Source organism: Pseudorasbora parva, chromosome 11 (genome assembly GCF_024679245.1).
Source record: "Pseudorasbora parva isolate DD20220531a chromosome 11, ASM2467924v1, whole genome shotgun sequence".
Taxonomy (NCBI): Eukaryota; Metazoa; Chordata; class Actinopteri; order Cypriniformes; family Gobionidae; genus Pseudorasbora; species Pseudorasbora parva.
In genome coordinates this window covers 24,269,751-24,294,807 of record NC_090182.1, presented here as the reverse complement: position 1 = coordinate 24,294,807, position 25,057 = coordinate 24,269,751, and the positions used below count along the sequence as shown (strand labels likewise).

General features: G+C 35.7%; 2 protein-coding genes across 3 annotated transcripts; one reads left to right on the top strand and one right to left on the bottom strand.

The window, feature by feature from the left end:
- The first annotated feature begins 1,444 nt into the window (after positions 1-1,444).
- Positions 1,445-18,513, top strand: si:ch211-203d1.3 (protein phosphatase Slingshot homolog 3). Of its 2 annotated transcripts, none has more exons than XM_067457469.1 (16): positions 1,445-1,611; positions 8,651-8,767; positions 9,813-9,850; positions 9,955-10,138; positions 10,804-10,919; positions 11,436-11,504; positions 11,946-12,011; positions 12,320-12,596; positions 15,242-15,370; positions 15,464-15,510; positions 15,637-15,783; positions 16,025-16,225; positions 16,637-16,808; positions 16,919-17,005; positions 17,133-17,231; positions 17,343-18,513. In XM_067457469.1, exons 2-16 carry the CDS (start codon positions 8,720-8,722, stop codon positions 17,472-17,474), a joined length of 1,812 nt encoding a protein of 603 aa, XP_067313570.1. In that variant the 5' UTR covers positions 1,445-1,611; positions 8,651-8,719; the 3' UTR covers positions 17,475-18,513. The 2 variants fall into 2 exon arrangements, with proteins under 2 accessions (XP_067313570.1, XP_067313571.1); XM_067457470.1 differs by lacking the exon at positions 1,445-1,611 and adding an exon at positions 1,623-1,762.
- A 4,199-nt stretch (positions 18,514-22,712) lies between these two features.
- On the bottom strand, positions 22,713-24,127 carry mrpl18 (mitochondrial ribosomal protein L18). Its single transcript, XM_067457467.1, has 4 exons — positions 23,860-24,127; positions 23,368-23,536; positions 22,963-23,197; positions 22,713-22,854 (listed from the first exon to the last, which is right to left on the bottom strand). Exons 1-4 carry the CDS (start codon positions 23,954-23,956, stop codon positions 22,783-22,785), a joined length of 573 nt encoding a protein of 190 aa, XP_067313568.1. The 5' UTR covers positions 23,957-24,127; the 3' UTR covers positions 22,713-22,782.
- Positions 24,128-25,057: the final 930 nt, after the last annotated feature.

Here is a 25,057-nt window from a genome sequence, read left to right as displayed (position 1 = left end):
ATTCTTGATCAATTAATAATGATTTTAAAAAAGTATATTCATTATGACAAACTGTGTATTGCAATTTTCTCCAAATTTCTTGAGATTGGTATTGAAAACATGACCAAACAATTAGGTCTGTGAATGTTTTCATAATTTCATAACTGAAAAATGTGTGACAGAAAAATAAACTTACCATACCTCCGTTTTGGGAAGATAAAGTAATTTAAATATATGCTAAAGAACCATTTTTATGTTGAATAAATTATTAAAAATGACCCTTGAACTGAGACCGAGGGCCCCCTGTGGTTTGTTCTGGTATTTTTATGATCGAATTTAATAATCGATGCAGTTTTATAATAATCGATTTACAGATTTATCGTAAAAAGTGCATACCGCCACCCTACTATATCCAAGTTTGCAAAATCAATTTTTTATGATCCATGTTCAAAATTATGAATTTATTGATCCTTCCTTAAATTTTTCAACTAGACCAATTTCCTGCATAAACCTAATTTAAAGCATTTAGCTGTACCAACTGCCCTTTTCACGTTAAAGTGTCTTGAGCATGTGTTCACCACAGACCTTATTTAAGCCATTTAAAAAAATGTAGGCCTAACAATGGAAATGGAAGGGACATGGAAATGGAAGTAATAAAATTCTAACTCACTTCCATGTTTTGGCCTACAAAATGTCACACAAAAAGGGTGTGTACATTTTTGCAGTGGAAGAGGTGGAGATATAGCTGGCCGACAGGCCCTGGACGGACCCAAGTGGTGATCAATGCAGAGCCAAATAACATCCAGCTCCTTATAGATGACATCTTGAGCTTGACCTAGTCCAACTCCACCTCTATAGATTATGTGTGTTATTATGGGCAAGGTTGGGGTGTGCTTGGACCTTCTATCTTTAATGTAACATTTTATTCATTAGAATCTATTACGTGCTTTCATATCACATACTGGCTATGTAAAATGTAGAAATCCTCACTAGGCTACTCACAGAATGACATTGTTAGACCTTGCTATGCAATAAAGAATGTATGACATTTCCACATCAAAGATTTCTGCAGCAAAATGATGGCAGTTGCAAGATGAGGAGGGTTAGTTTAGCTTTTACATTCTGTGTTCCTCCCAGCAACTACATTTCACAACATTATGTTAAACTGCTGTTAAAACGAGAATAAAAAAGCAACTTTCAAAATTGTGACTATACTTAGCCAATGACCTCTTTGGTCAATTTGGTCAATACTTGGCCAAAACCTCTTTGGTCAATCCAAACAATACATAAACTAGATTTGTATCTATTGTTAACAGTCTAAATTGAAGGTCTGAATCAGTTAAAAGTATAGTTATAGTTACCTTTTTTTTTTTAAAGGTTAACTGAATAACATGTTTCTGTCGCTTTAAGACGAATTACTCCCGATCCGCCTCTTCCATTTAAGGGCACATTTACTTTTCTCGGCCGAGAATAAGTCTTCCTGGTTTCATGAAATTGTAGTCTTCCCCTTTAAATATATTTTGGAGCAATGCAAAAGTTGTGGTCATGGGATTAAAATAACTAACAAGATTTATTGAAGAAGATTCATTTAAGGGCCAATCCTTATAATTGCGAAGCGTTTCAACGCATCAGGTAAGCGAACTCTCCATGTTTATTCCGCCCTCTGTTTTTCTTAAGGAACTGGCAATTACAAGCCTCGAGTCTTGTTGGTTGAAACACAGCTGTGTTGGACCTACATACGCGTAAAGCATCAGCCTACAGGCAGACATATCATCAGTATTAGGTATGTGGCATGATATCGCTTCATTTTTTAAGGTAACAGTGAAACACTGAAATATCTAACATGCATAGATTACAAGTTTGTCTCGTAAAACAGCAAATGCTTGAGCACTGCAGACTGTCAATATAACTCGCACATTACGCTATAATTACAGCTTCATAAACATATTCAACACTTCGAGCAGATATTTTCTATATATCGTGACATTTCAGAGTGTGTGGGTTTAGGTGAGCGTTTTTTTGTGATGTGTCATGGATATGGCGAACAATTCACGGCATGTCTCCATCTTAGACCGCAGAACCATTTGGCTGTTTAATTTCTGTTTTCTGTTACGTTACATGATTTAGTTATGTGTTAGAAATGTATGGCACGCATCAGGAATATGGTGCACTTAGGAGCCTCTAGACTTGCTTAAAACATTAGAGGCACAAATCCCCTTTTGTTTCTTTAGTTTTAAGACCCATTAGAAATTTGATAGACTATTCAAAGTGAAAAAAATATATAGATTTTAAATATAGGCCTATATATGATTTGTATTATACCTTAAAATTTGGGGATTTTGGCGTGTTCCACTTAAGAAGAAGTCTTCACTTACAATCTTACTTAACACTATTAAATAATCTTACATTCTTAAAAACACTATATTTGTCTATTCAATTGACATTGAATGTTAGTAAAAACTAAAAACGTATTTAAAATAGTTTTTAATAATTTTAATTTATGAACTTGCCTATCTGTGTCGCACATTTTGCATTTCAAAATTTTAATTTGACAAATAATAATAATAAAATAAATCTTATTTTATTTAAAAATGTGCAACAGAAGTTGCAGTGTGAGAAATATACCAGTAGGTTTATTAACCACAAACCAGAACCAGTATTTGAATCCAAATTAGCTAGCCCCTTCTGAGCGACACTGAAATTAAAATTTGTAACCATGTTACAGAACTGCAAAATTGCAAAACCCCATATGAAGTGAAAAATAAATGAATAAACTGCTCAAATAAAGTTCCCTTAATGACGCACATTTCTGAAGGTTAATAATCCCCTTTCTCTGATTTAAAAATTACTGCATATAGGAGGCCAGAATCCACATTGGGGTGTTATTAACAGATTATTCTAAGATTGCTTTATAGTGGATATGCACTGATGTATCAGCCATCAATATTTATCAGCCGATTTTTGATCAATTTAAAGCCATCGTTCGTCATATAAAGTAAACTATAGCATGAAAAAGGCCTGTATAACAAACGGATGGTTTATTAACTAAATGCGTGAAGACACTGAGTTGTATAATGTCTGTTGCATAATCTAACATTTTCTCTGGGTAAAATAAGTAATTTTATTGTTTACAAAAACATGTAAAAAATAAAGAAATCTGTACAAAATACAGCAGGGCTCGACAATAAGGACTGACCAGTGACCAGCATGAATGATGCTCCGAGTCTGGACAATTGACAAAACGGTCACAGTCCCGACAGGGCCAGTGCTGCATCTTCACAAAAGTTTATCTTTTGCACGTTTTTAAGCCTTGCAAATTAAAATTTTCAAGCACAAGAAGACATGAAAGAGAATTCAATTCTTCTTAATGCGCGTGAATTGAGTTATTTTTCATTTATTCTAATTCACACAAAATTATATCAGAATGGCCATCTTAGCGATCCGGACTGAATGATCCTTGTAAACATTCAGTTATGACTTAAGTGAACGTAAACCGAGAAATAAAGCATGTGTGCACTAGTGTATTGGATCTGTGCAGCTCTTAAAATTACAGTAGTCACTGCACTGCTATCTTTTTATCTGCACAGCTATCTGTTTTAACCCTTAAAGACAGAGACAGCCACCCGCGGCAAAAAATAACTATCATTCTGAAATGTTTAATAACTTTTAAACCGCTAATTCAATCTGTATGCTGTAAACTACAACATAAAGAGGATAATCTCTGCTTTCCATAGGTATCACATTTCTCCCGATTGATCATTCAGAGGGTCCGTAGTCAGCGTGGATGCATCATCAAAATATGCAGCATTGACTAAAAATAACTAACGCTCTAAAATGTTTAATAACTTTTAAACCGCTAATGACTGTCATCAAAATATGGAGCATTGATTTGTCCAGGAAACACACGTGGGTTGGTCCCCTGAGCCAAACATAAATAATTTTTTTATCATTAGTCCCACCCCCGTGCCCAGATTCAACTCAACCAATAAACACAGTGTTTGGTCTTTTAAACCACCAATCATGTTTCTCTGAAAAAATTACGTGAAAGTGGGTTTGAATTTGCGTGCATGAAATCAAACAGAAATAAAGGCGTGCAGAGTGCTCTCTCTCATAGAGCACAGCACACTAAAGTTAGTATATTTATTTATTTGTAGTTTGTGTTTTACACAATTTCCACTCAGTATATTTTCCTCAATTTGTGTTTGAGAAGATTATGTGCAGAGAGGTTGAAATGTCCGTTTATGAAAATAGCCGCCCACATGTAAAGTAGCCTCGGTATATTTTATTGCACGGTTTGTTGTCACAACTTGTTTGCATTTGTTTTTCATGTTCAAATATAATATATTTCTCTGAAGAAAGTTTTTCAATAAAACATTTTTTTACACACTAATTGCAATATCGTATCGCATATCGCATTATTTAACAAGGTATTGCATATTGCATTTTAATTCAATATCGCACAGCCCTAGTTGTAACTTTAAAAGAAATGATGTATATTTAATTAATACAGTGAAAAATATATTTTACAGTTGATTATTTCTGTCCCTGAAAATACTGTTATACCTACCTGAAAAGCACTGTTCATTTTATATGCATCATCTTTGTTCTGTTTTATTTATGTATTTATGTTGCCCTGTTGAATGTTAAATGGATCCAATCCATCTTCAGTAGAAATTGATGATGGCACAATAAACTAGCTAGTATAACTTAATGCATGCATTTTTTAAAACTTATTTCTAACTAATACCTTAATACTAGTGACTCAAATCAAGTCAAGTAACCCTTATTTATGTTTCAAAGCAGCTTCACTTCAGTGATGATGCATTGTGTCAGCTGATTTTCAGCTGAAGTGAGTTCAGTGTTGATTCAGTTTTCTTGTAAATATCATCAATTATTAATTAGTTAATTTAATCTATGAAGCAAAAAGATGTCATTGTCCACCTCAGTTTAGTTCACATGCAGCAGTGTCAGTGCTTACTGATCAATAATATTACAGTTCAGTGCTTGCGAGCTGTTTTCTGTGTTTCTTCTCTAAACTTTGTCAGTTGTATGTAAGGCTTTTCAGTTTAACATTTAAGCAATTTGAGAACATCATATGTGTATCATTATATTGATATATAGACAGTAGCCTGTACATCACATGGAGATCATGGACACGGAAACATTCAGGATCACAGAAACTCATTGTCAACACTTTTCTGTGATTTGTCACTAAAGTAGCTTAGAAACTCAACAGTTATAGCATAGATTTGTCAACTCTTGAATTAACTACAACAGCCAGCTGCTTCACAATGAATAGAGAGACAGCATGAATAATTCGCACACACCATCACTCTCTCATTAAAGGAACACACCACCATTTTCCAAGTCCCTTAAAGTTAAACAGTTGGGTTTTACAGTTTTTGAATCCATTCAGCCGATATCTGTATCTGGCGGTAGCACTTTAAGCATAGCTTAGCATACATCATTGAAGACCATCAGCATCAGTGCTCAAAAAAAGGACCATAAACTTTCAATATTTTTCCTATTTAAAAGTTGACTCTTCTGTACATCATGTACTAAGACCAATGAAAAATGAAAAGTTGCTATTTTTTAGACCGTAATAGCTAGGAACTATTTTCTCATTCCTGCGTAGGAACTTTGCGGCCGTCAAGGTTGCAGCACCGCAATGGTATTACACAGCTCCTGAAAATAGGCAAACTTCCGTCAACATAACCATCATGAACGTATACATATATATGTGCATGACAATCTGCTTGCACAGAGAGCGTAGCGTGCCTTGTAACCATGGAGACGTTTGTGAGAGACGATTCAGAAGATATTTACTTTGGTGCAGATCCCGAACCGTATCGAGGAGAGAAGATTCAAACTGGTGATTCAGAGAAGAGTCAAAATTTAAGGAAAAATGGTCCGACATGAATTCTGTCTTCTGACCTTTTGATTTTGACTAATGTAATATTTGAATGAAATATTATAAGACTGTGATGCTTATTATGAAGATAGAGAGAGTGCGCAGGCTCCGTTGTTTCTCTCTGTCACTCAGTTAACATGCGCCCTGTCATCTACATCACTCATAAATCACAAAAAATGAACAAATAAGGCTTTATTTTCAACAAAATAATTTTCAATGCAGGAGACATGCTCCGAAACCTCTGCACAGAATGTAACATCACTAACATAGTATTTTGTACCATAAAAAACTGTGTAGATAAACAATACCGGCAATTCCACATTCTATTTTAATCAAAACTACTAACATTATACTGTATAAACCAAATGGCCGCGCCAACCCCCACGCTTATTGATTGCATTCACAGGTAACGTTAGCTAAAGACAACAGCAGTGCTTTTCAATCTGGTCGTTCAAGCTAACAACAACAACAAAAAAATGGTTATACTTACAGCCATGTGGGATGACACACTTTGCCCTGTCTAGCCATATCCTTTAGATGCAATACCGTGGAAACACTGTCCATGTTTTCCAAATAGTCATCTGGTCCCAAATGCTTTGAGCAAACATGCAGTTTCTTGCTTGGATCTACCGGTGTTTTGATATGGTTCGGAGCAGTCAACCACTGAATCTTTGGTTACTTGATTTTTGTTGGTATTCTGTGAAACATGATGGTAGTATACTTACAGCTCGTTACAACACACAGCACCATGGCTAATCGCACAGTAAATCCACTACATAATTTGCCGGCTGCAACTGTGCATTCTCTGTAACGACACAAACTTAGTGCCGGTCGCATTGGAAGTTACCTATCTGAGGACTACTTTCAGGCGCTGCGTAATATCATCGCGCCGCTGAACCCATGGTACGACCGCAAAGTTCCATTTTTACTACGCAGGAATCAGAAAATAGTTCCTATATTGGTATAAAAATCTAAACTTTTAATTTTCAGTTGGTCTTAGTACATGATGTAACTACAGAATAGTCAAGTTTTAAATAGGAAAAATATTATCTTTGAAAACATAAATTCTTTGGTCATTTTTGAGAGCGAGGCTAATGGACTTATATGATTTAATGATGTATGCTAAGCTATGCAAAAAGTGCTACTGCCAGATACAGAGATCGGCTGAATGGATTCCAAAACTGTAAAACTCAACTGTTTAGCTCTAAGGGAATTGGAAAATTAACTTATTTTCAAAAAAGAGGTGTGTTCCTTTAATGCATTAAAATAAATGTCACTGTACTGTGCTAATTTATCTGTGTCTGATTTATGATATGAGCATACCCATAGATAGACAAAATAACTGTTGAAAGTGAGCTATTATGTAGGAGCAATATGACATTTGTTATAGCTTTCTCAAGCCAAAATTAAAGTTAGTTTCCTTCAATTATTTTAAAATGTACAAAGATATGAAATGTAGTCTTTCATTAGAAAAAAAAATCACAAATTTAATAGTTAATAATAGAGCATACAGTACAAACCTTGTCAGTGAACTATGAGGACAAAAAACAAAATAATCGTTCATTAAAGGTGGGGTAAGTGTTATTTCAAAACTACTTTAGAAAAATGTCTCAGGCCGAGTACCAAAACAAACTTGTAGCTAATCAGCAAGTAAGGGGCGTGTCTTCTTATGACAGGGAGAAGAGAGCACTTAGTCAATATTCACGTAAATATTCAAACATGATACAGGATGAACATTAGCCGAGCGACGACAGAAAAAAAAAGTGTGGAAGATGTCTGTGGAACAAAAGAAGGCTTGTAAATCAGGCAATAAGTATGAGCTTTCCAGCACTGGAGAGAACTCAAGGAGCGAAGGCTGAAGTCGCTTTATTTCTTCTCGATAGGCGAGTTTCACATAACTAGTATATGCTTGCTTGCTTGTCCATTTGCGATAGTATTGTCGCCTACCCATTAATTTCCACACCATGTAAGCCTGGAATGTCTAAACGTCCTCACTGTCTGTTTCAAGCTTTTGTTCCCAAAGTGTCCAAAAAGTAAGATAATATACTCCTAATATATGTTTGATTCCTTTGGGTCCTCATTTCATGATCGATATAACCCTCTAATCTTGTCATAATTGTAATATGTCTGTGACTGTCATGCTCGTGCTATCGAGTTGTTTATTAGAACTTTATTTGTGTTTTTGAGATGTAAGGGATGGCTTTTTCACTGAAGATTCGACCTGGATTACCATTGTAACACAAAAAGCTTTCTCTTACTGATGACATCATACCCTCGGCCGGCTGGCACATAGTCGTTGCCTGGGTTATGTATGTGTGGGGCTGAGCTATCAAAATAGGGGTGTGTTTGTTTTGGTGATTTGAAATCAACATTGGTTACCAGAAAGCACTTACACCACCTTTAATCGTAATCAAGGTAAAATGTTCAATTAATTGAGATTTTGATTTTAGGTCATATCATCCAGTCCTACATGATATCAATTGTTAAATTAGTTCATTTAATAATAATAATAATAATATTGTTGAATATTAAGTGAATATAAAAGTTAAAATAAAAGAGCAAGTGACAAATATTGGAATCTGCCAATAGTTGTTTGTTAAAATTGGTATCGGCCCCCAAAAAAATTCATATTGGTGCATCCCTCATTTTATAGTAAATCAGTCTAGTAGCACTATAAACACTCTTGATTCGATATCGCATCTTCACACTTGGTACAGTGCATTCATTTTTATATTTTTTCCCCCTTTCTACTCAACCTAGTAAACTTTCATTCGACTGAGCTGCTCGGACTCATCTGCCGGTGTTAAAGAAGGATTACCCGGCTGTGGAATGGCTTTGCTGACCTTGCACAGAACGCCATCTATTTGCACAACACCGGTGAGTTGTATTGCATCTAAAAACTGCATTTATAAAATGCTACAGGACAAAATTGTCAGTTGCAGTTCTCCACATGTTCTTTCACCCTACTCCCACTCCCTCCATGTGTGTCCTGTTACTCTACACCTTTTTCTGTACACAAGTTTATGTATAATTAGGAGGAATGTCTTCTTGGTAGCTTCCCAAACTTGCCGTGAATCTGAATATGAAAATCCATTTCACGCAGTTTCAAAAAAAAGACCCAGAATTATGTGAGGATTCTGCTAAAGAGCCAAAATGCCTGAAAACTTTTATTGCTGTTTTTGAGAGGTATTGGACAGTGTCCATTAATCATTCTGTGTCTCTGTTGGTTGTTTGTTAGGTGTTGTATTTATTATATAACACAAGATTCCTTTTTCACCCATAACGTGCATACTATGTATCATCTACAATAACACGCTGTGTTCAGACTGTTTTGAGTAAAATCTCACCGGATCTTTAACCTACAACCTCATTGCTCCTCCTCTCCACCCCCTCTCTTCTTTTTCTACTTGTCTCTGTCTGGACACGTCAGTCACATAACAGGTAATGTTACTGTCTCCTCTTTCATTCCATAGAAGCACTGATAACAGCCTCTTTGGTGTCTTCTCACACTCTATCTGTTTCTCCCTTAACCATCTTTAGTATGAGCTTCCTCAGTGTCTTATCATACTCTCACTGCATTACAGTTGACATTTTTGGTCAAAACGCCTTGTCATTTTGTTTCCGGGGATCATTTTTTCTATTTTTCCCCCAGTCACTCATCTCAGAATGAGTTATGGGTGAGAAAAAAAGGCTTAAAAGTGCATATGGCAAAAAACATTTACTGAGTCAGATGATCCAAAGGAGTCAAGCAGAAACTACTGTGGTGTCTACGGGTGTCTGTTTGCAATTAAGTGCATTACATTATCAATTCACCCACCCCCCCACCCATTTTTAACATTTTCGTTCTTTGGGCAAATCTTAGTTATGATGTTCCTTTACTCCTTGTTTAATCTATTGCTATCCACTTCATTTTATTTTCAAGGATGAGCCTATCCCAAGACGAGGAAGACTTCAGAAAAGGTGAAGGTTCCTGATACAGCTTTAATCATGCATGTGTATTTTAGCGTATATAGTGTTTCCTCTAGAAATGCGTAACTGATTAATTTTTCATTTCCGCACACCAGAGAAAGTTTCGCCCTGGTTAAGGGGGCAGTGCTCCTGGTGGAAGAGGGAGAGAGGGAGGGATTACATGAAGAAACCATACCCCCTCTACTTGGTCCTAGGCAAGGAGGCCGAGCCTCTGACACTCAGCGCAGACATTTGCATGCAATGATTTCGTTACTACGACCAGAGGACACAGTCAAACTGGTTAGGATCCCCTAAACCACACTTGTTTTACTGCACTGCCTTTCTATGCTCAGGGTCTCCATGGTCATGGAAAACCTTTAAATATAATTTTTCAAAATTATAACTTTGAGGCCTATAAAAATAATGGGAATTAATAGAAAAAATGAATTTATAGAATGTGCATTTCTTGATATCATAAACCAGAAATTGCTCTTTGTAAGCACAACCTCTATTTTATAATCACAAATGATTTGAAAATAATGGAAAATTGTTGATCAAAGGATGTAGATATATTGTTACTATATGCATTATATATACAAGTATTCATTGTCCGTTTCAGACACATTTATGGAAGTTCTTGTACTGTCTGTGTCTATTAGACACCAAGTTTAGCATATATGCAATGTCACATGTTCTGCAATGTGGTTTCTGGAGACACTTCTGCTATGCAGAAATGACTATGTGCCTTGCTTTGACTTCATTCTTAACACAGTTACACACAATACAATTTACTTAGTTAGTCTGTTTATTAAAGAACAGCATGTCTTATATTGCCATGCATGAGTGCTGTGCTTGAATTGGAATAATGAAAAAAAAAAAATTATTAATTGCTGTGTAATTCAGCTCAGACTTCTGTGTCTCATTTAAATACATTAACCCTATATTTTTCTTTTTCCCTCCCTCAGGCTGTGCGTTTGGAGTCGGCGAGCCCAGTCAGATTGAGATATTTGCTTATAGTAGGCACACTTGACAAAAAACAAGAGAGTCTACTACTTGGCATGGACTTTCCATGCTCAAACAGGTAGGTTTATAAGCGTCTTTATAAACTATATTATCAAGTCATTGTATGTCTCAGAATTACAGCCTAAATACTGTTGCGTTTTTACAACCTCAGTTCACAAACACAAATGAATCAAGTAGGCTAAATCTACCTTTTCGGAAAGTGAATGTGTAGATATTTTAAAAGGATTTTTCATGGAGATAGTTCACCCCAAAATGAACATTGTCATCATTTACTCACCCTCATGCCATTCCAAACCTATAGGGACAAAAACAGGAAGACATTTCTCAAAATATTGTATTTTATGTCTCACAGAAGAAAGAAAGTCATATAGTTTTGCATCAACATCAGGATGAGTAAATAACGACAATTTTCATTGTGGCTCTATCACATTAAATAGAAACTTTTTTTAGCAGATGGTTTTTAAAAAAAAAAAAAAAAAAAGCTTATTATATTGCAGTATTTTAGCAAGCCTGTCAAGACATGTCTGTCATGCATTGTGTGATTTTATTTTTTATTGTTTTTACTTTTCTTTAGTGATGAGTGCACTATTGGCCTTGTCTTGCCAATATGGAGTGACACGCAGGTTTACCTAGATGGAGATGGGTAAGACCTTAAGATTGAATCATTCTGACCAGGCATAAATAATATAAGTGCAAACATGATGATAAAAGCATACCATGAAATGTATTGTAAGGGATCTTAAAATTGTAATTATATTACTATGAAAGAGTAATCTTGATATCATTATATTATCATTGAACTCAACTTTCACATTTCATGCAGTTTGTGAAGGTAAAGTGAGCTCAAGGACAAAGGCTTTGTTTCTTTGGAAATTAGGAAACATTTAACATTTCAGACATTGAAGGCTGTTAATGATATAAAATCATAAAATGTAAATAACATTTTAAATCAAATTCTCAGTTTGACTGACAAAAGTCCACTTTATATTTTATCTGCGCAGTAATGCAGAATTGTATATATTGTTTAAGCCAGAGCCTCAGAGTTCTGCTTTTTTGACAGTTTGTTTCACTCGTTCTCTTACAGAGGTTTCAGTGTGACATCTGCAGAAGTGACACGAATCTTTAAGCCTGTGTCCATTCAGACGATGTGGTAAGTTTTAAAGCAGGAAATGCTGAGGAAACCAGTTTCCTCAACTAACAACAATATGCGATGCAACTTTTGTCTTGCAAATACACACACTTAAATCTTTGTTTGCCATTATAATGCTATTTAAAAAGAATATATAATATTCTATTGATTTAACAGTTTTTCTTATTATTAGTCAGTTAACATGTGCACCCTGTTAGACATCTATGAAAAAGCCTCTGAATTTGCTCTATGATGGTCTTAAATGTGTTTGTGGCTTGTCGTTAGCTTGTTCACAACTTCTGTCCTGTGTCACTTTCACTTTGCAAAAGGTCAGTGTTGCAGGCACTGCATGGCTGCTGTGAACGGGCCGTGCGTGGAGCTGTCATACCAGGCTGCGGGATGGAGTGGGCACAGCATTACAGAGAACTTGTGGAATCTGACCAGCACTGCCTTAATGAATGGGGGGCTATGACTGGCCTGGAGTCAGTCAGGAAGGACACCGTAGGAAGTTCATCGTCCAATCGGGAGTCAGTGGAGAGAGAGATCAAAGCCCAGCTGCGGGATATCATGAGAACCGAGGACTTGGAAAACATTACCTCAAAGCAGGTAAAATCTTTTCCCTGCCTTTGAAACAGCTTCCCACAATGTCACCAAGCTCTCCCTTTCAGTCACCTATGCTCTTATTTTTATGATTCAATCAGTTTCTGGTGGATAAAATAAAGTTCCATCCTATAATCCATCTCCAAATTTGCTCACTGGCCTCTGTCCATCATGGCCTCCTAATAATCCCCATATCCTGATTGGCTTCATCACTCGGTCTCCTCTCCACCAATCAGCTGGTGTGTGGTGAGCGTTCTGGCGCAATATGGCTGCCGGCGCATCATCAAGGTGGATGCAGCACACTGGTGGTGGTTGAGGAGATTCCCCCTTCAATGTAAATTGCTTTGAGTGCCTAGAAAAGCGCTATATAAAATGTAATTAATTATTAGTATAATTATCATATAACACAAGTCAAATGGGCAGTGGTGGAAAGAGTACTGAAAAAGCATACTTAAGTACAAGTACTGTTACTTGTCAAAAAATGTAGTTCTAGTAAAGTAAAAGTACCTGTCCTAAATACCACTCAAAGTAGGAGTAAAAAGTAGCCCTTTTAAAAGTACTCAAGAGTAGTGAGTATTATGCTATGACTATTACTCCACCTTATACACTGGAAAGTAAAAATGTAGCTTAATCTTTTATGGATGTTTCTCAGTAAGAACTATGAAACATGAGATCACCAACAGTATTTCAATATTTCTTTGACTATTTATTTTTATTTTTGACTGTTAGCACTAAAAATACAGCCATGTTATATTTGAGAAAGCAACCAATAATCTGGTAACATTTATGACAACCATTCTGTAGAGGCTTTCTTGCAGTTAATTAAAAAAGGTTGCAAAGTGTTGTACATTAACAATTTTACGTTAAAAAAAGCAGAGTTCTTTCTTTTCAAGATGCATATTGCTTTAAATTCAATGGATGTTTTCTCTGAAAATTTTTTTTTTTACATATTAAACGAAATCGATGTAAGGGACAAAAATCTAGCAGAGACAATCGGTTAATGCCTAATGCACTTTAAAGCCTGGCAAACAATCAAGCTAAACGAAGTGTTTCCAGCAGGTGGCACCGTGAGCTTGTGCAGTGCTAACAGAACACGGACCATTTGTGCGTGCAATTTTTAGTAACTGTTTAAGGCAATTTCACGATTTCAGTCATCATACAGTAACCAGTGCGCGTGCTTTAGCCTAGAAATCTATACGCACACTAGCGGCAGCAAATCTAGTCTGCCGCGAGTGTCGTCTAGCAACTCTCAATATACTTCTGAGCTGTAAAAACCAAACTCTGGTCAGGCCAATCACATCGTGTATAGAGTCGGTGGGCGGGGCTTAACATAATGGTTTAATCCAGGGCTATTCAAATCTTACCCCTGGAGGGCCAATGCGGTGCAGAGTTTAGCTCCAACCCTGATAAAACACACCTGAACATGCTAATCAATGTCTACAGGATCATTAGAAAATCACAGGTGAGTGTGTTTGATTAGGGTTGGAGCTAAACTCTGCAGTGCATTGGCCCTCCAGGGTAAGATTTGAATAGCCCTGGTTTAATCTTTTTAAGATTAAACCTGATTAAATCAGGGCTTTTCAAATCTTACCTGGTTTAACCTGGTTTAACCAGGTTAAACTTTAATAAGTTTAACCTGGTTTAATCTATCAATTAGCTCTGCTTCACGTTGCTCTGGTTGGTTGTAGCGCTATCCAGTTGTGTACAGAGGAAGTTTGAAAGACAACCGGTTATCCCGCCCCTTATGATTAATTGAAATACATGTCTTACATACAGTTCCTTTAAGAACTTATGTGTTAATTACATCTGTTATAATTGGTTAACCTATTGGTTAACCTCTTTGCTTATACATGCAACAATGTTTACTTAACGGATGTGGGTTTGCTGTCCATCCTTCAACAACAGCCGCTTTGCAAAGCTAGAATTGTATTGTGACATTTTAAGGGCTGTACTGCAATGACCAGATACAAATAGTGACACCACAAAAATGAAAATTTCTGAACAACACTTTTTTGTAACTCATTTTCAGAAAGTGATCTGTGTGGACTTTGTTTAATATGGCCTCTTTTCGTTATTCAAAGTACACTACTTTTAAAATCTTTTTTAGAGTCTGTAAGATTTCTTTTTTTCATTACTTTTAGTGTTATTTATTCCTGTAATGTCAAAAGATGGATTTTCAGAAGCTATTACTCCAGTCTTCAGCGTCACATGATCCTTCAGAAATCATATTCTTTTTTTTTTTTGCTATAGGAGCATTTCTTATTATTATCAATGTTGAGAACAGTTGCTGCCTAATATTTTTGTGAAAATCGTGATCATTTTTTTCCAGGATTCTTTGAATAAATAGAAAGTTTAAGTAAATTGAATGTGTCAATGCTAAAATAGTGTACAGTAGTGTATTCCTGAAGACACACCCTTTGAGGAGAGTCTTATTCTAGAACTTAAGGTTAATGTGCCTGGACTTGTTGTCTTATCCAGAAAATCTTCATGGTGTGAACATGTAACATTCAGGAATCGTTTAGTGAGCAGCTTGATTTGATGTTTGTAAGCATTGTGCCTTTTAATGCGATTTATAATAGTCCCCATGACCTTAGTGTTGCAAGCCCCCAACACTAGCAGGTTAGTTACATACTCTTTTTCTATGTTTGTAGGTGCGAACATCCCTGGAGTCCAGAATAGGCATAGACATGAAGGACTACAAGGAGTATATAGACAACGAGATGATGGTCACGATGGCACAGATGGACAAACCTTCCAGAATATTGGACTACCTTTTCTTGGTGGGTGTTGACCTTTGTCTTGTCTAATCCACTACTGTTTAAACACTTATTTATCACTTATTTGTCATTTATGTGTTTTTTTATCCTCCAAAGGGTTCAGAATGGAATGCTGCCAACTTTGAAGAACTACATAAGAACAAGTATACAGATTCAATTTAAATTATTAACATATTTTGTTCTAATTTTAAATAATTATTTTAGTTATTTTATTAAATTAAGATTTTCTGCAGCAGATAAATCAAAATAATGATTTTACTTTTTGGTAGTGTGGGCTACATCCTGAATGTTACCATGGAGATTGACAACTTTTTCCCAGAATGCTTCACCTATATGAATATTAGAGTTTATGATGTGGAGGCGACCGACCTACTCTCACACTGGAACAACACGTACATGTTCATCAGTGAAGCAAGGTGCTCAACACACACTCCTCTTTCTTATTTCAGGTTTATCGTTGGCATGCATTTAGTTTTTTTCTGTTTGCAGACCCCCTACCCTAATGGTTCTCTTAATTCATTCATTCATTAGTTTATATTTAGACACACATGTAGCATGGTATACCAAACCCTTTATGAAAATTATTTGAGACTCTCTTTGCTATTTCTCTCATTCTAATGTTTTATATATCATTGTTTTGTACTGATGATGATACAGGAAAAGTGGACAGGCCGTACTGGTGCATTGTAAGATGGGCGTCTCTCGCTCTGCCTCCACAGTAATTGCTTTCCTGATGAAGCAGCAGGGCTGGACTTTAGACGAATCCCTAAACCACGTGAGAGAAAGACGGCCTATAGTGCAGCCCAATGAAGGTTTCCTTAAACAGCTGCATACTTACAGCGGCATCCTCAGTGCCAGGTGACTTACACTTTCTTAATGGTGCTGTACTGAGATCGGTACATTCATGCAAACAAGGATTCACATAGAAATAACAGACACTTTGCCTCTTGTGTAGTTTCTCAATTGATGTTCAGGTACAGACAAGTCAAGTCTGGTTTATTGTTGTTCAGCCATGTGTGTACACCAGGGAGCTGAATAGTGCAGATAAACACTCACACTCATCTCAAACAGTAATAGCTATACAAGTTTGAGGTCTTATAAGAAGTCACATGATCCTTCAGAAATCATATTATCAATGTTGAAAACAGTTATGCTGCTTCATTTTGTGGAACTGGTAATTATTTTAATCTATTTTTTAATCTAAAATAAATTTAATCTAATTTATTTTAGTATTGTATTTAATTCCAAACATTGCAATGTGGCTTACAGTAAACAGCGCCACAGTGCCCTCTGGAGGAGGAAGTCCAAGCCAGATGTCCGTCAGCCGTCTGTCCACAACGAACCAGCCACAGGGAGTGAACATGAACGGAAAGAGGAAGAAGAGGAAGAATCAGAGAGCCCTGATGAAGAGGAGGAAAGCAGTGAGGAGGAAGAAACGGATGTAAAGCGATATGTCTTATAACAGTCACTTTTGATGCTTTTCAGTATTTCTTTAGTCTCCAAATCGGTTTAACCAGAAGTATGTTTATTCCTATGCCTCTGCATTCTCAGGTCTTTGATGATGAGAGTGTTCCTGATACGCATGGGGCAGAGACAGCCACATCCAACCCACTTATTACTATACAGGAAAGTGATAAGGTTAGACCACACAAATTTAATACACTTGACCGTTTTAAAATGCTTTTAAATGTCAATGTGGTTTTCTTTACTATTATACATAATAGAAAGCATTTTTTTTAAATTGTCTGCAACACTTATTTCCTAGGTGTCATCCAGCCCCAGCAGAAGTGGCAGGATGGATTTGTTTTCTCTTATGCAGTCTATTCAGCTCGACGACGAAGACCGAGAGAGGATCGATAAAGAGGTGAGAGGAAAAGGTCTGGTTTGGAATGGCAAATTTTTTGATAAAGATATGTGAAATATCAAGTCAAATCACATTCAAGCAATCATTAACTGAAGACTTCCTGTTTACCAGAGACTTTCTCCTGCACAACGAAGGCGAAGTCATGGAAGAAGAGGCTTGACTCATCAGAAAACACATGTTGATGTTTCCCCTGAACCAAGCAGCAGACAGTCACAGAACACAAACCAGGATGAAATGCACTGAAGCGCTTAAAAAAGGGGGTCATGTTAAGAAATATGGAGAGGCAGGAATAAAAAGCAAAAAGGTGAGGAAAAGGAACAAATAGTGATGCTAATATAAAGGACACTTTTGCACACAAGTCTTATCCTTCTGATTGTATCATTCCATGTTTTTTTGAAGACTCAGAGGGAATCTGTTCATATAGTTGCTGTATTTTTTTTTTAGGTAATTTAATTTGGAAGCAACATGGCTTCAAAAGCAACAAAAAGCACATGGTTCCATATCAATAGATATCACTAAATTTCCCTCACCTTTCCACCTGGCCCAAAGCTCTTAAACAGTGGTCAAAAATCTCTAAACCAGCTGGTTTCTGTCAGCCAGGGAGTATTGATAAAGGAACTGTTTTCCTTAGAGCATTATCTTTCAAATCGTCACGTTGTGCCTTTTGATATATCTGTGTTCTTTGCACCTTCATACTGAGCCATAAAATACAGTTTACTTCACAGATTTTAAAATGGTATTATAGACTAAGTGGAGTTTTTTTTTTTTTTTTTTTTTTTGGCTCTTCTCATACAGAAACATGAACAATCATCTCGTATAACATGTTTCATGTTGTTCTTAAATTAATATGAGTAGGATCTCACTCATTTTAGGAGTCCTATGCAATAATATACTTTATAGCTGTTTCCTCTCAATGAATGTGAAGTTTTATATTTCCTCTGTGGAGTTCAGTAGGTAAACACATTTTTAGAAAGCAATCAATGATTAAATGTTTTAGTATTCCATGTACACTACCATTCAAATGTAAAAGAGTCAGTAAGATTTTGTTTTAAAAAGAAATTAGTACTTTTTATTCAGCAAGGACACATTAAATAGTTTGAAAGTGACATTAACTTAATATAAAAATGATTTCCATGCTTTCCATAAAAATATTAAGCAGCACAACTTGCTTTCAAAATTGATAATAATCAGCATATTAGAATGATTTCTAATGGATCATGTGATTCTGAGTAGTTCAACTTTGCCATCACAGGAATATATAACATTTTGAACACACGCACACACATTTATATATATATATATATATATATATATATATATATATATATATATATATATATATATATATATATATATATATATATATATATATATATATATATGCACACACACACTTTAGATCATAATAGTATTACTGTTTTTTTGTATTTTTGATCAAATAATGCAGGCTTGATAAAAGACTTAATTGAGAAACATGAAAAATCTTACTGACCCCAAGCTTTTGAAAGGTACGTAGATAATGGTCTTTAGGTGGTCATTAGTTAACATTAGTTAATGTATTAAGTTAATAAAAAATGGTTTGTTCATGTTAGTTCACAGTGCATTAACTAATGTTAACAAGGTTTTAACTAACATTAACAAAGGTAAATAAATGCTTTATAAGTGCAGTTCATTATTACTTCATTTTAACTACTGTAGTTAATTAATGTCCATTATTCTAAAGTGTTACCAATGTTGCTATATCATTAAGGTGTCAGGTAAATTTTTTAACTTGGAGCTATTTTCCACGCTTTTCAATTAAACCAATGTTGTCTAAAGCCACTTCAGCTCTGCAGCATTTTTTAAATGATTATGATGGATGCAATATTGGACCCACGGGTGGGGTGCAGAGTTGAATTGGTTAATATTTGTTTTTAACCTGTACACTATGCGGGAAACAAAACCTGAGAAGAAACCGGAGTATTTTCCGAACAAAACGTTAACGTGCCACACTTATTTGACCTATTTCAATTATTCTGCATGATGGTTCAGTGCCTTTAGTTTTAGAGGTGGACCAAAATAACTACATTTGTTGGTTTTAATATTCATGCAGTTAAAACTAACACAACTAACTCCTACATAATACAAGTCTTTTGCTATAGGGGTGGTTGATTTGTGTCTTTGCATGACGTCTCATGACTGTATGCATGCTGTTTGTACTGTATGTTAGCCTGTCTTTGAGAAGCATGAGTCCTGTATGTATAAAGTATATATACAATCTGCTGTAAAACATTTGTTGAAATGTGTATACTGTCATTGCACAAAGTGCCAATGTTGTGAAACCAAAGTTATGTTGTGGAATGTTCTTAGTATCGAGACACCACTGGTTTTGCAGTTATTTTCCACAAGATGTCTTAAATTGTGTGTTAGTGATAGATGGCGACCCACAGCCTTTAAAGTGCTGATTTTCCTCACCTATAGTATAATGTGCCATGCCTATCAACTTCAAAAACAGTGATCAATTTTATTCTAATGCAACTCAATAGCAGATGGCATTAAATATTAAGTCACGGTTGCTGTTTCTTTTTTTATATTTATGACCTAAACATGTATCTTTTTGATTTGATTTACAAGGTTGTCTGTGCTTAAATTAAAAGGAATTTAAAATGGGAGCTTGAGAAATATCTAATGGACAATCTCGTTTGTTTTTGCATCACTTTGTTTCAGGTTAAGATGTTAAAATGCTATGTATATATATATATATATGCATACCCACTAGTGCTTTACCGATATTACAGGAAATGTCTTTACTATGATTCAAACAATAGAACATGGTTTTGTGTGAATTTGTCCATTTAAGCATAAGACGATGTGAAAGAGAATTAAATTGAATAAGCTATTTATGCACTGTGAGAGGCATATCTTTCTGGGTGTATGCTTCTGGGGTCTGTACCATGTTGGTTGCTGAAAAAAAATTAGGGTTACAGAATTAGTTTCGAGTTGACTAAACCCATCCAATTCGGTTTTGTTGGTACTATGATGTTGATCATCAGCTTTCTCTATCAACTCAGGCTTTCATCCTAAGTTTGTGTTGCGCATGCACATGAAAGTGTGACATCAGTTGTCAACAGCCAATCACATGTCTTTCAACAGAGAAAGTGTAATTCACTTCTTGCAAGAGAGCCAACGGGATATAAATTTCTTTTGCCAAAGATTAAGAGATTGAAGTAAAGAATTTAAATGCATTTACACAGAAGAAAATACTTTTCCATGAAAGAGGATAAATAAAGAAAATATCTTGCTCTATCAGTATATATTGGCTAGAGTCGAACATGTAAGGTCACATTTTTAAAGCTTTATTTATTCTATAGCTTGTTGCATATTATCTGTATTGATATTCATTCAAAATAAAAGTTTATTTATAAACAAATTTTCCTTTGGATGGCAATCCCATGGCACTTCTCGTAAAAGAGTTCAAATTCCTTCAACTGGCCCTTACTAAACATGGCCTCCTAATAATCCCCATCCTCTAAATTGGCTCTATCACCCTGTCTCCTCTCTACCTATCGCTGGTGTGTGGTGAGCGCACTGGCGCGGTTGTACTGTGGCTGCCGTTGCATCCAAGTGGATGCTGCACACTGGTGGTGGTTGAGGAGACCCCTGACATGAGTGTAAAGTGCTTTGGGTCAACAGTAGTACATATGAAAGCACTATATAAATGCCTCATTCAATCAATCAAATTGCTGTGTGTAATCGATTAAGAGTATATGAATTATATATATCATTATATAATCCATATTAAATAATTATTATTAAAGCCAGATTTTAATCTGGAGCAAGAGAAAATGGGGGAGTGACTTTATTGCATGATGTCACTGCTCACAGATGAGCAAATGTAGAGAACCACTCATTATACATATATCATGGTTTGATTTTAATCCAAAGGACGCATTTTTTAGCAGTGTTCATCACCATGGTAACTTACACTACATGGCTAACCTGCTCTGTAGCAGGTTTTATTCTGGGTTAGAGACCGCAAACTGGATCAATCAGCAGCAAGTAAAGATGCAATAAAGCCACACCCCCTTTTTTTCTCATTCCAAATTAAAGCAGTTACTTTATTGTGAAAAAACTTTAGAGACAACATTGCTATCTTTTGGTACTAATTATTTATTATATTTATATGAATTATAATTAGTTTTAATTCATATATATTCATATAATTATATTAATTAACAAGTAGCCTAATACAATATATAATACATGCATTCATAATTCTTTTAAACAATGTGCATTCATTTGAGCTCTTTGTGAACCTATAATTATTAGGCATATTTCTTTGATACACATTAAGCACTGATATAGTCAGATATTCTTTCAGCTGCCTTCTCAAACTTTCACTGCAGTAGCAGCAGTGTTTATTCCTGCCTTGTAAACGCATTTATTTTCATGATATTTTTCATATACGACAATTAAATTAAAATAAAAAACGATCTCTCAATCTTCAGAAGAGAAGTGAATTGTGCCGTCTCTTTTGCGAGAAGTGAATCAAACGGACACCATGGTTGGCTGTTTGCAGTACGTATCACACTTTCTGCCGCATACACTTCAGGGTTAATCACAAACTCTGGATTAAACCCAAGTTGACAGAGAGCATTTATACCACGCTTTAAGAGAACGTTGAACTTGATCTAAACCAGGTTGTATTTATCTGGATTAGTCAACTCTAAACCTACTCAAACTCATTTGTTTCAGCTAGCTTCATGCAACAGAGCTCAGGACACATTTTGAGTAAAGTGCATCTGTATCAGTCCTAAAATATGACAAATAATAAACTGTTTGTATTGGTTAAATTGAGTGCCAATTCATAGTACCACACATTACATTACATGTTTTTGAAACAAGTTGTTCGCTGACACAAAAATACAGTATAAGCAACGATGTTGTGGAAATATTCAAATTTAAATTTGATAAAAATGGTTTTCTATTCAATTTTTTTTTATTATTATTAGAATTAATTCCTGTGATGGCAAAGCTGAATTTGAGCATCTTTACTCAATCTTTAGTCACAATCCTTCAGAAATCATTCTAATATACTTATTTAATGGTCAAGAAACACTCATCAGTAGTTGCTTAATATTTTTGCTGAAATAATACAGGTGTCCCAGGACTTGATGAATAGAAAGTGTAAATTAATAACATTTATTTGAAATACGTTTGTCCCATTATAAATAGTTTTACTATTTAGATCCATTTAATTTTGTCTTTATAAAAATACAGGTAGTGTACACAAATAACTACTAAACAGTATGTCATTATTATTGTCTAAAATACACTTAGAAAAACGTTTATTTCAAAATGTATTTAAGGTTCTTAAAATGCAATAATAATTTCTCACAATTTCACATTTTATTAAACTAAATGAATCTATTCATAATTATTGCATGGAACTGTAGTATCTTTTGTGTTGATGACCTTTCTGTAATGAACTCGAACACACAGTTTGAATGATGAGAATATTTATATTTACAAAGCCACTATTCAGTATAGTAATAATAATAAAAAAAGCAATTTAAATGAACTTTCGCCTTGGTTCACTAAGTGCGACGCCACCCTCTTTCATGGCCGTCCAGAACGTCTGATTCTAGAGTGGGAGAGAAGGCATGAATTAGTGTAAGCACTCATCAGTAACTGGCCATCAATGTATAATATATATGAAGTCTTAAAGACGAAAATGCATCCAACGACTCACCGCCTCAGAGCGAAACATCCACGGTATCTCTCGATAAACAATACGTGTGATTCCTGCTTCACGACACCGCTGAGCAAGCACATCACCTACGGCACGGCAAGCCGCTACAGACCGTGTGGAGCACAGTTCGCGTTTCAATGCCCACTCCTTTGTGGAGCAGGACAGCACAGGAACTATTGAGTCACTTGAGAACACCTCAGCTGTGATGTGATGCTGTGTGCGCCTGAACACCAACCTGAGGAAGGAAAGGCGCAAGCTCAATATATACATGTACAGTGTACAACCATGTGTGTATCTGGAAGATGCTATTAGGAGGCCTGTGCTCAGCAAAACTTTCTTGTTAGATGTTTTACGATTTACATCTATTCATTTAAACTATTTCAAACGATTTGAATGATTACAAACCTGTGATGATAATGTCTTGAGGGCCACACTGTAGCCCAGCCTCGATCCTTTATTGCAAGGGTCATCTGTTCCAGGTTTCTTGGGTTTCGGTTGACAAATGTTTTATTGATGGCTTCATTATCATTAACCACTGGTTCTGGCTCAGGTGCCGCCTGACTGAATTTCCGAGCTGGTGAAAAAAGACCAACATTAAAAAATAAAATTAAAAACCATACAAACCCCTTAAAAAGTTACAGCCATTTGATATTACGTTTTTTTAAGTAAATCAAATTTCCTTCTCTATAACAGTTTAGTTCCCAGCTGTAATGATCTATAGTGTTTTTTGTTTGATAAACACAAACGATAACTTACTCCTTAATAGCAAGCAGATTGTCTACCTCCAAATCTACTGTCATTATGTCGCATGCATAGTTTATCACACACATGCAGCATAGAGTAAACGAGTAAGCCTATTTAAAGGGTCTAGGCTAGCTATATAGTTACTTAACTTACATGATTGACAATGAATCCACGCCGCTGCAGCTGCTGATCTCTGACATTGACCTAATAGCGTGCGAACACTACGGCAGACATCGCTTAACAAAGCCATTTGACAACTGTACAAAATACCTTCAATTCTGGTGACAAATTATAGTTGTTTCTGTACAAACGGAGATAGCATGACCCTTCGTTTACTTATTAAAATAATTTGACCACTTTCTAGTGCGCAGCCATTTTGGTCACAAGAAAAAATGTTCCGTGTTTCCGGGGAAAACGTTGAGCCTTCACATGGGTTCCGCTTGAAATCCTTGAATGAATGAAAATAATAATGATTTTTTAAAATATATATATATTTAATAATAATAATTATTATTATTATTTTATATAAGAAGGAAAGTTAAGGTATAATTTGTAATGAAACATTATTTAGTGTCCTAAATAAAATTGGTTAAAATGGTAGGGTAGGGCCTACTGACATTATCATGCAGACTCAAGATGGCACTAGTAGCCTACACTACATCATCCGACGTTACCGTGCATCATGTTTTTTTTTTTTCCTTTTTTATTTCTCATCCTCCTCTGAATAGCCATCATCAAGAAAAAGACAAAAGGTAGCCTATGTCATTATTTTCTTATCTTGGAGTACTATTGGCTTTGCGTGTTGTTAAAGTAAAAAATATTGATCTGTGTATTGTCTAGGCTAGGCCTACACACCATTTGCTCATTTCATAAATAGGCTAATAAATAAAATATTTATTTCTTCATTTTGATTATTGTTAATTTATGATGACACATGAGAATCAACATAGCCCCATACCTGTTGGTGAAGTTGGTAAAGCCTATAGTTCAAATGAAACAATTTTTCCTCCCAATCTCCACAGTTCTTACAGCCCACCCCTATATTTCCAGGCAGAGGTGGGCTCACCTCCGGACATTAAGGGATTTTCTGCACGGCTTGGCATTTTAATTTGGCCAATTTGTTTGTGCTGCACTTTTAGCATTCTGTAAGGCTGTGCCCCTAAATATCTTGCCAATTGAAGAAGAATGCCCCTGTAACCCAAATTCTTGCTCTCCGCACTAATGTGCAGTTTACTATATAGGCCTATTCTCATTCCAAAAATTAGAACCATTTTTGGGGAGGGGTATGCACACTTTGCGCAGGTGTGTAATTCATGACTTTACACTCTCCCCTAAATTGCCCCCCCCCTTG